This window comes from Tupaia chinensis, unplaced genomic scaffold (assembly GCF_000334495.1).
Source record: "Tupaia chinensis unplaced genomic scaffold, TupChi_1.0 Scaffold000365_1, whole genome shotgun sequence".
Taxonomy (NCBI): Eukaryota; Metazoa; Chordata; class Mammalia; order Scandentia; family Tupaiidae; genus Tupaia; species Tupaia belangeri.
In genome coordinates this window covers 847,501-858,383 of record NW_006159862.1, presented here as the reverse complement: position 1 = coordinate 858,383, position 10,883 = coordinate 847,501, and the positions used below count along the sequence as shown (strand labels likewise).

The 10,883-nt window shown below is 47.8% G+C and overlaps 2 protein-coding genes across 2 annotated transcripts in view; one reads left to right on the top strand and one right to left on the bottom strand.

Annotated features, from left to right (window-relative positions):
- Positions 1 to 4,502, top strand: part of PIGL (phosphatidylinositol glycan anchor biosynthesis class L) — a 121,650-nt gene extending 117,148 nt beyond the window's left edge. The window contains exon 7 of the mRNA XM_006153180.3: positions 4,185 to 4,502. Coding sequence (XP_006153242.1) covers positions 4,185 to 4,247 — 63 coding nt within the window. The 3' untranslated portion in view covers positions 4,248 to 4,502. The remainder of the gene's footprint in view (positions 1 to 4,184) is intronic.
- Positions 4,147 to 10,883, bottom strand: part of CENPV (centromere protein V) — a gene marked incomplete at its 5' end in the record, with an annotated part of 13,528 nt that continues 6,791 nt past the window's right edge. Inside the window, 3 exon segments of the mRNA XM_014589604.2 lie at positions 4,147 to 4,554; positions 6,024 to 6,138; positions 10,050 to 10,119. Of these exon segments, the coding sequence (XP_014445090.1) occupies positions 4,430 to 4,554; positions 6,024 to 6,138; positions 10,050 to 10,119 (310 nt within the window).

Here is a 10,883-nt window from a genome sequence, read left to right as displayed (position 1 = left end):
ACTTATAGTAATTTTTAAAATCAGCATTAAAAAAGAACCTTATAAATGGGCATTGATTTTTTTATTATTTTTAAAATTTTTGCTAAAAGTGTATGTGCTCACTGGGGACAGAGAAAGAGACAGACACAGTGAGAGGGAAAGTAAGAAATCACCCCTCCATGGAGGATGACCGCACCATAATCTTTTCTGTTCTCCTCTTGGGATTTTGGGCATGCACAGACACACACCCTGCTAAGCTTTTCTTTTCTTTTTTCTTTTAATAATTATTTTATTTTATTCATCATTATTTTTATATTTATTTATTTTTCTTAAGTTGACCAGAGAGAGACAGAGAGAAGGAAAGTGAGAAAGCAAGCTGCCAGGTCCAGGACTTGAACTGCGGTCAGCCATGTGAGAGTCCAGCCACTTAACCATCATGCCACCTGCTAAGTTTTTCAAGTTGCTGGGATCTGGGTCTCAAACTGTGTAGTCAGCCATGTGATATCCAGCCACCTTAACCACCATGCCACTGGCTGGCCCAGGGCATTGACTATAAAAGATCAAGAAGCTGGAACCAGCAGATGGTGTAGTAGTTAGGTTGCTCAGCCCCCACATAACCGACTGTGGTTCAAGTCCTGGACCCAGTGGCTTGAAAATCATGCCAGGTACATGTGCTTGCAAGACCAAGATCCTGGGAAGAGAATGGAGGAGAAGGGATTGTGGCGTGGCCATCTCCCCTGAGAGGTGATTTCTTGCTTTCTGTCTCTCTGTCTCTCTCTGTCGTCTGTCTCTCTCTCTCCAGTGAGCACATGTGCCCTCAGGCAAAAACCTCTTTAAAAAAAAATCAAGATGTTATTAAATAAAAAATGCAAATTGCAGAACAAAAGTTACGGTATGATGCTATTTTATTAATTCTTTTCTTAGAGATTTTTGCTAAAGGGTGCACATTCACCAGAGACAGGGAAAGACAGAGAGAGAGAAAAGTGAGAAATCGGGACCAACAGGTAGCATAATGGCTGTCACTGGACTCCCACGTAGTCGACCGCAGTTCGAATCCCGAACCCGGTGGCTTAAACTCACGCCGGGTGTGTGTGCGTGCATGACTAAAATCCCGAGAGGAGAATGGAGAAGGAATTGTGGGTGGCCATAACCCCCTGGGGGGGTGATTTCTCGTTTTCTGTCTTTATCTGTCTTTCTGGCGAGTGCACGTGCTCGATAGCAAAAACCTCTCAAAAAAAAAAAAGTGAGAAATCACCCCACAGGGGGCATGACAATACCTCAATCCTTTCTCTTCCATTCTCTTGGGATTTGAGACACACGCACACACATGCACCTGGTGTGTTTTAAGCCACCAGGTCCAGTACTTGAACTATAGTCAGCCATGTGGGAGTTCAGCACCTTAACCACTATGCCACCTACTGGCCCTGCAATTTGTTTTTTGATGATAAAGAAAACTATATATTTTTATAAAATACTGCAATAGGAAAAATAGGCCAGAAGGGATGCTGACGATATGAGAATATACCTGTTTTACCTGTATAATTTAAAAATTTTAAAAATTGTTTAAGCACACCAGGAGCTCTGGGTCTAAACTCCCAGGTCCTGTGGGTCGGAATTTGGTGAGGCAGTGACATGCACAACACCAGCCCAGCAAAGCAGGAACTAGCTCTATTTCCTGTTCTTGTCCCTCGTCCAGTCTGCCTTATAAGTCATTTCGTATTTTTCATGAGCAAAGAGAAAATACCATTTGCCATTACATATATACCCAGTATTTGGTAATGCAAGGAGTCTTAGTAACCTGATTGACATGCAGCAATGAGATGCAAGAAGGGGGATGGCAAACCAATCAGGACTGCCGGGGGCCAGCAGGTGGCAGGTGGTTAAGGCACTGAGCTTCCATGTGGCCACATTTTAGTTCCAGACCCAGCGGCCTGAAAATCAGGTTGGCACATGTGTGTACACAGGTGTTCAAAATCCCGGGCGGGGGTGGGGGGAGAGAATGAAAGAGAGGAATTGTGGTGGGCCCATCCCCTGCCCCGGGGTGTGATTTCTCACTTTCCCTCTCATTGTCTCTGTCTCCCTCCACAAGTACACACACGATGGCAAAACTCTTAAAATATAAATAAATAAATAAATAAATAAATATTGAAAACAGAAACAAAACTGCCTGGGACCAGCAGATGGTGTAATGGTTACATCACTGGATTCCCACAAAGCTGACCGCAGTTCAAGTCTCGGCCCTGGAGGCTGAAAATACGCCCAGTACATGTGCGTGTGTGCCCGAAGTCCTGTAAGGAAAATGAAGAAGGGGCTGTGGCGTGGCCATCCCCACAGGGGGAGATTCCTTCCTGTCTCTCTGCAAGCACATGTACCCTATAGCAAAAATCTCAAAAAAAAAAAAAAAACCTACCCCACAGGCTGAATTTCACTCAGCCTGTTGGAAGCTGTTCAGGGCTTCCCAAGGTCTATAAATAATGGCCAAATGTCTGTGCCAACTGTCTAAGACTGTCCCAGTCCAGGTTCCATATGGCTTTCTGATCTTACCTACTTCTCCCCCATCACAAACCTCCAGCTCACTGTGGCTTCTACAGGTACCTGCCCCCTGCTCGCAGCAGAGGGATTCTCTCCCTAAATCTTGCTTCCTTTGCAGACAGACGCTGTTCAGTGGGTGCAGTTTCAGTTCTGAGAGAGGACGAATTCTGGAGATGAAAGACAGTGATGGTGGCACAACAGTGGGATTGTGCTTAACCCTATGAATTGACACTTAAATTAAGATATGGGGCTGGCAGGTGGTGTGGTGGTTAAGGTGCTGGACTCCCACATGGCCGACGTAGTTTGAGTCCCAGTCCTGGCAGCTTGCTCTCTCACTCTCCCTTTGTCTCTCTTTGGTCAAACTGAAAACCAACAATAACAAATAAAATTAAATAATAATTCTTTTTAAAAATGGTCAAGATGATAAATTTGTTCTTTACCACAATTTTTTTTCTTTTTTATTAAGAGAAATTTTTGTATGGGGTGCATGCACTTTTTGGAAAGAAAGAGATAGAGAGAAAGCAAGAAATCACTCCGTGGGGGGATGGCCATGCCGCAATCCCTTCTCCTCCCTTCTCCTCTCAGGATCTTGGGCACGCACGCACACACGCCCATCGTGAGTTCAAGTCGCCGGGTCTGGGACTCAAACTGCAGTCAACTACATGGAAGTCCAGCGATGTTACCATTACACCATCTGCCTGTCCCAAACAATTTTTTTTCATTTTTAAACTAGAAACCGATGGGACCAACAGTTAATGTAATGGCTATGTTGCTGAACTCCCACGTAGCTGACCACGGTTCGAATCCCAGACCCGGTGGCTTAAACTCATGCCGGGCACGTGTGCGTGCGTGCCCAAGATCCCAAGAAGAAAATGGAGAAGGGATTGCGGCATGGCCATCCCTCCTGGGGTTGATTTCTCACTTTCTGTCTCTCTTTCTGGCGAGTGCACGCGCCCTATACCAAAAAAACAAACAAACAAAACAAAACACTCTCAAAAAAAAAAAATTAGAAGCTGATGAGATGGGAGAATGGAAAAAGGGTTGCATGAGGCTGCATCCCACTGGGTGTGTGTTTTTCCTCTTTCTGGCTAGTGGTGCTCTGGCAATTAAAAGAGAGATAGAGAAAGCATCCCTCTTTGGGGTATGGTCATGCTGCAGCCCCCTCCTCCATCCTCCTTCTTGTCAGGATCTTAGACATACATACACACACACTGTTTTTCTCTTTTAAGTTTTTGCTATAGCGTGCACACACTTGCTAGAGAGAGAAAAAGAAACAGTGAGGGAGAAAGTGAGAAATCACCCCCCTAGGAGGTTGGCCACATCTCAATTTTTTTTCTTCCTTTCTCCTCCTGGGATTTTGGGCACACACATACACATGCCTGGTATGATTTTCAAGCTGCCAGGTCTAGGATTTGAACTATGATTTCCCACATGGGAGTCCAGTGCCTTACCCACGATACCACCTATGACCCCAACATACCATGTTTTTTAAGCTGTCAGGATTCCAAATGTGGTCGGCGATGTGGGATCCAGCTTTCTATATACAGCACTAACCCACTGTGCTATAGGACCGGCCCAATAAATATCAGAGAGAAAAATCAAAGTACAAAAGGAAATGATAAACATAGGAACTACTTTAATGTTAAAAATATTTATTTTTTTCTTTCTAAAAGATCACACAAAAGTTGGGAAGAGAAGGAAAAATGTCAGCTAGCCTACGTCAAAATCCGGGTTGAGGAAGGACAGAGAGCTGCCTAAAGAAACTGGTAGCTGAAGCAAACTGCAGAGATCGAGATGGCCACCGGCCAACGGAACCAGCAGCCTGGGTCAGCCACATTCAGGGGCGCCACCACCGTGCACCAGGGACAGCGACACGCCTGGCGCCCACCACTCCTCTTTTCCTGGGAGAGGCAGAAGCTCACTCTTTAGACATGTTCTTGATGGTCTTATGTTCCTTCATGGCTTTCTCCCAGTCGCTGCCGTTGAATTCCTCGGTGACCACACTCCGGACGGTGCCCTCGTCCAGGCAGTGGGGGGCGATTCCTAGGGGCAAGAGGCACAAAGAAAGGGGAGTCCCGAGTGTGGGTGAGACCAGTTACTGTTCTGGCTCCTGGGCAAAGCCCTCCCTCAGCACCGGCGTCCCCCACGGCGGGCTTTCTGAGTGACTCCTGCAGCTTCTGACCTCAAGCTCCATGACTGCCACGCTGCCTGCCATGCTAAGGCACGTGTGACAGCTTGCGACTTCTCAGCCTTCTGGCCCACTGTCCTCGCCCTCCAGGTGGGATTCAGACTCCCTGAGCCAGGATGGCCAAGTCCGGACGTCACTCAGTGCCAGGCTGAGTACAAAATAGTGGAACAGCCTAGAGCCGAGAGCAGCCTGACTGGCAGCCGGAGAACTCACAGGCCATCCCTGTGCACAGATACCTAAGGGTTAGACACTACCTCACTCCCGTACAGGGTCTGTGCTGCTCAGCCCTTTCCTGTTCCCCGAGGTAGGCAGGAAGGAGCCTCCACATGACAGAGGGGCAACAGGAGCTGTGGGGAGGGACACTGGTGATGCCACCCCCACACCAGCAGAAGACATCAGCCACAGCTGCCCCCACAGCTCAGGACGCTGCGTTTATACAGGGAGCAGGGGTTTCCGAGACATCCCGGACCCCTAGTTTTGGCTCAGTTCACCCCGCAACTGGAGTCACTCTGAAGAACTGCCTAAGGCCTGGTTCTACGATCCCACCTAGCAGGATCTGACGAGGGGCTTGGAGGTTCCCCGGCTTATTTTTCAAATGAACAAAATTTTTTTAAAAATGGCATTGTCAATGCCCTGGTTCTTGCTTCTTTTGCTCTCCTGGCCTTTATCATATAAAATCTGCCTCCCCCCAGCTCCACAGGCCAGGTCCCCACCCTTCCTCTCTCCCCACTTCGATGCTGTCCCGTGACAGTTCTGGCTGGACTCTACTGAATTCAGACATGGGACTTAGCAAGGTCTGATCAGAGTCCGTCTCACATTCTGTCATCTGAAAAGAGCTTCGCTGAGGGCCTGTCCTTCGAAGCTGTGCACATGGAAGGGCCTTGCCAGGAAGGAGGAAAGCCAAGGAGGCCAGCGCCTGCCTGTCCGACCAGGACAGGGTGAGTGGCCCTTATCCAAAATGCTTGGAGCCAGAAGTGCTTCGGATTTTGGATTATCTGCACATCAATAATGAGATTTATTAGGGACGAGGCCCAGGTCTAAATACGTAATTAATTTATGTATCTTCTACACTTATATTCATAGCCTGAAGGTAATTTTATACAGTATTTTTGTATTTGTAGCATTTTGACTGCAACCAATCACACGGGGTCAGGAGCAGAATTTCTTACTTGTAGTGTCATGCTGGCACTGTTAAGTTTGGCATTCTGGAGCATTTTGGACTTTGGATGTTTGGATTAGGGATGGTCAACCTATACTTTAACCCAGAGCCCCAGGGGCCGCTCTGCATCCCCACCAACCTTGTGGATCGATCCCCTTTACTCACCAAAGCCTCCAGGGTTTGACCGTGGAGTATAGAAGCTCTGAACACCACATCGCTTACAGAAGGTGTGCTGGGCTTTGTGTGTATTGAATGTGTAAGTGGTTATGCTCTCGGCTCCCTAGGTGAAAACAAACACGCGTTCTCATTTTACAAACAGATGGCTTTTTTTTTTTTTTTTTTTTTTGAGGGTATGTGAACTCACTAGAGTGAGAGGCAGGGAGAAGAGAAAAGCAGCCCCCGTGAAGAATGGTCAGCACACAATCCTTTCTTCTCCATCTGGCCCTCCTTCTGGGATTTTGGACACGCACACGCATGGTGCCCAGAGTGTTTCTCAAGCCACTGGGTCTGGGACTCCATGTGGGATCTGGCCACGGAGCAGGCCCAACAGATTACATTTGGTATCATGAAAACATGGATCTTTGGGGGCTGGCCCTGTAGTACAGTGCTAAAGTGCTATGCACAGAGAGCCAGATCCCACATGGCCGATGACAGTTTGAATCTTGGCCCCAGTGGCTTGAAAAACATGCTGGGTGCGCATGCATGTGTGCCCAAAATCCTGATAGGACTGAGAAATGCAGGGAAAAGGACTGAGGCATAACCAATGCTCTATTAGGGGCACAGCACACACAACCCTTGGCAAGTTAAATAAATAAATAGTTTAGAGGACAAGACAGTGGCACAGCAGTAACAATGCTGTTTGTGAGGCTGCTCCACGTGGGAAGATTCTGAGCTCGTTGTCAGGGGACATATCTGAACACGGTGGGCACACGAATGCCCCTGATCAGGGTTAGCTGGAGCCGGAAGTAGACTGTGGTGTGAGGTCTCTGTCCAGAGTGCCCATCTCTCTCTCTCCCTGTCACTCACAGAAGAAACTTTAGTTCTTTTAATCAATTAAATAGACATTTCTTCTAAAAGGCTTAATATGGGGAGCCCTTCATGACATGTCCTATTCCCCACCAAAGTGTGGAAGTTTCTTGATGTCAGGGACCCACCCATCTACTGCCCAGAGCCATGTCAGCCTGGAGGATGACAGTTTCTCTTGGGCCAAATATACACAGAAGAACTCAGCTTCGACCTGCAGCAAGACAAAGTGCCCAGCTGACATCAGAACTGGGGGTGTTTGCTCCAGGGCCTAAACAGGAGACAGACTGGCTGGGGGACTGGCTGTCCGTGCCCCAAACATCACTGCTCAGGGCTTCAGAAAACTGTTAACTCACTGTACTTGAATTAATGCACAAAGGACAAAGCAGCCAAAAATATTTGCCAAGTGTCCCAGACAAAGGGCTAATTTCCTTAATGGGTAATATGAAGGGAAGCCTGGGAAGAGGACATGCACGGACGGTTCAGAGAAAAACCGAAACACACTGCTCTTTACCGTGCGAAGTGCCACACACTTGTGGTGTGCAGGGGGGTGCTTTTCACTGTCAAGTCAGCAAAAAATCAGAGTCAGTTACCATGGTATTGACAAGTATGTAGAGGAAAAGGCACTCTAGGCGCCAGCGGCTGGCCATGGTTTGAATCCCAGACCTGCCAGTTTGCTTTCTCACTTTCTCTCTCTCTGGTCAAATAAATAAATAAATAAATAAAATTAAACAAATAATCCTTAAAAAAGAGAAAAAGACACACTCACCAGTCATGGGAATTGGTAAAATTTAGCGCTATCTACAAAAACCTTAAGATGTACATATCCTGGGACAAGCAGATGGTGTAATGGCTACGTTGCTGGACCGCGGTTCAAGTCCAGGACCCGGTGGCTTAAACTCATGCCGGTCACGTGTGTGTGCATATCCAAGATCCCGAGAGGAGAATGGAGGAGAAGGGATTGCGGCGTGGCCATCCCCCCTGGGGGGGTGATTTCTCACTTTCTGTCTCTCTGGCAAGAGCACATGCCCTGTAGCAAAAACCTCTCTAAAAAAAAAAAGATGTACATATCCCGGAGCCAGCCGATGGTGTAGTGTCTACATGGCTGGCCTCCCACACGGCCGACCACGACAGTAGCCAGCGTGGTCTCCACCACATGGCGCTGCCTTACCTCTTTACGGGTGCGTGCACTGCTGGGCTATTTTTTCACTTCCTCCCGCGTCCCTGCCTACAGAATGTAAGCTCCGGGAGAGTGCGGCCGCGTCTCCCGCAGTAACTGCTGTGTGTCAGCAGAGCAATGCCTGTCACATAGCAGTGGCCCACAAACACCTGGACAAGTGAGTATGTTCTGTACTTACTTTAAACCAAACAAACAAAACTGCTCCTTCAGCGGGCTAGGGCCAAAGAAGAAAAGGTGCTCTGAACACCCAGATGCCGCCATACACTGGCCCAAGGAGAATGGCCATGAGCACCAAGTCAGAGGTCCAAGGGCCTAGGGCTGCCCTGTGGTGTCCTTGGGAACCATCTGTCATGGGCACGTAGGGGCAAAGCTGAGCTGGGATCCTGGTTCCCAGCAGGCACTCGGGGACACACACTGGCACCTGTCCAAGCTGACAGGGAGGATGAGGCGGCCCATTCACCGCCCTCCCGACCTCCCCACCAGGCACCAAGCAACACGTCATCAAGGATCAAGGATCCGGCGCCAGGTGGTGGCACGGTGGTGACGCAGCTAGACTCACGTGGCCAAGGTTCTGGGTTCAGGGCACCCTGCAGCACACCTCATTCCAGTGATGCAGGCCAGCAGAGATGGGAGAGACTGCCCAGGGGGCAGCGAGAGCGAGGCAGAATGAAAGCCCCATCTGCCCTGCTAGCCACGCTATGCTAAAAGCCTTTTTCAAAAAATTTTTATTTTTAGACCTAAAATTTTTCTTTCTTTCTTTTAAAAAAAGTTTATTATTTTATTCATGATAGAGCATGTGCACAAGGAGAAAGAGAGGGACGAAGGTAGGGAAATGGGGCACCTTTGACAGCATCTTGTCACACCACGATCGCCTTCTCAATGCTTCAGTTCGTCAGATCTTGGGCAGGCGTCCACGTGCCCAGTGTGATTCAGGTCACCCGGTCCAGGTTCCTGAACCATGGTTGGCTGTGCGGCTTACGGTCAGTGCACTAGCGGCCATGCCTCTGAGTCTGGGCCGGGATTTTATTCCTGAAAGAACTGATAAAGCTAAACCACCAAAGGGCGATTCATCAAGGCTATTTATAATTGGGGAAAAAAATGAACTCGACCTAGAAGTCTGGTGCTGCAAATACAGAAATGACAGGAGACGCAAACCAGAAAACCGCCTGGAGGCCTGAGGAGCACTAGGAGGAAGACTGTTCACCATGTTTACATGGTATCATACTTTTACCTTTTAAATTTTAGACCAAGTACAAAAATTCCCCCAAATAATTAAAAACTAAAGTTGGGGGCCAAAATGTGGCATCAAAGTTAAGGTAGCTAGATCCCACATGGGCCACTGCATTCGAGCCCCAGACACTGTGGGTTGAAAACATGCTGGGCATGTGCGTGTGTGCCCAAAATCCTAAAAGGAAAATGGAGAAGGGATTGTGGCATGGCCATCCCCCCGGGAGTGATTTCTCACTTTCCCTCTCTTTCTTTTCTTCTGTCTCTGGCGAGTGCACACACCCTATAGCAAAACTAAAACCAAAAACCTAAAGTTAAAACTTTTCAAATTATGTATGTTTTCCATTGGGAAATGATGAATATTATACACAGAAAAAAATGGTAAAATATAGTATATGACAATATATTTAGATGTATTTGTCTACATAAAAAATAATGCACAAGGACATACACCAAAATATTCACAGTGGTTACCTTTGGTTGACAGTATTTGGATGATTTTATTAATTTATTTTTTGAGTCTCTTCATTTGAAACTGTTTCCACAATGATATCAAATATGCCTCTGAAAACCCAGGGGAAAACTGACATAACCTTTTGGAAGTAAATGTGAAGGCTGGGTAAAAGGGGACACTAAAGCCCCCGAGAAGCCTGCTGTGCTCCCCACCCACCACACTCCCCAGAGGGAGGACAGTCTGTAAGTCGGGGTTCTCAAATCCTCATATGGGTTCCCACTCCTTAGCCCTGCTCGTAAGCACTAACCTTCAGGAGCTTGAAGCGAGAAGCTGGAACAATGAAGTGTCTATTCTGCTTCTTCTTGCAAATGCTGCAGCTACAGAAAGAGCAGATTCCAGACTGTGAACAGCCATCCACATCCCCTGTGCCCCACCGGGCCAGCCAGCTACCTCTCAGCGCCAGCTGATCCCAAATGCCAAGCCCCAACTAAAAAGTTCCAACCAGGAAAGTGGGAGCTCGGGCAGACAGACTGGCCACCTGAGCACATGCAGCAGGCTCCATGGGTCCCGAGGCCACGCACCCGCAGAAAACCAGGCCACACCCAGTTCATTAAGAGGAAATATGAAATTCACACATCACTGCAGTCTCATGACTGTGATGTCCAGACCAAACACAGACAAGGAAGCTTAGATTTCCCTCTTTTCTCATAAAGTCTAGCTCCAAGTAAATCGGGTCTCCAGCATTACCATCTTTGAAATGAAATCCAAGTCCCTTCTTTCCAGTCCACTTTTTAAAAATTGAGATTTAGGGACCGGCAGGTGGCAAGGTGGTTAAGGTGCTGGAATTCCCACATGGCCAACCATGGTTCAAGTCCTAGACCTGCTTTCTAACTCTTCCTCTTTCACTCTCTCTTTCTCTGGCATATCTCATGTGAATAATAATAATTAATAATTAAATAAATAGGGACCAGCAGTTAGCGTATTGGCTATGTCACTGAACTCTCATGTAGCCAACTGTGGTTCGAGTCCCAGTCCCAGACCCAGTGGCTTAAACTCACGCCAGGCGCATATGTGTGCGTGCCCAAGATCCTGAGAGGAGAATGGAGGAGAAGGGATTGCGGTGTGGCCATCCCCCCTGGGG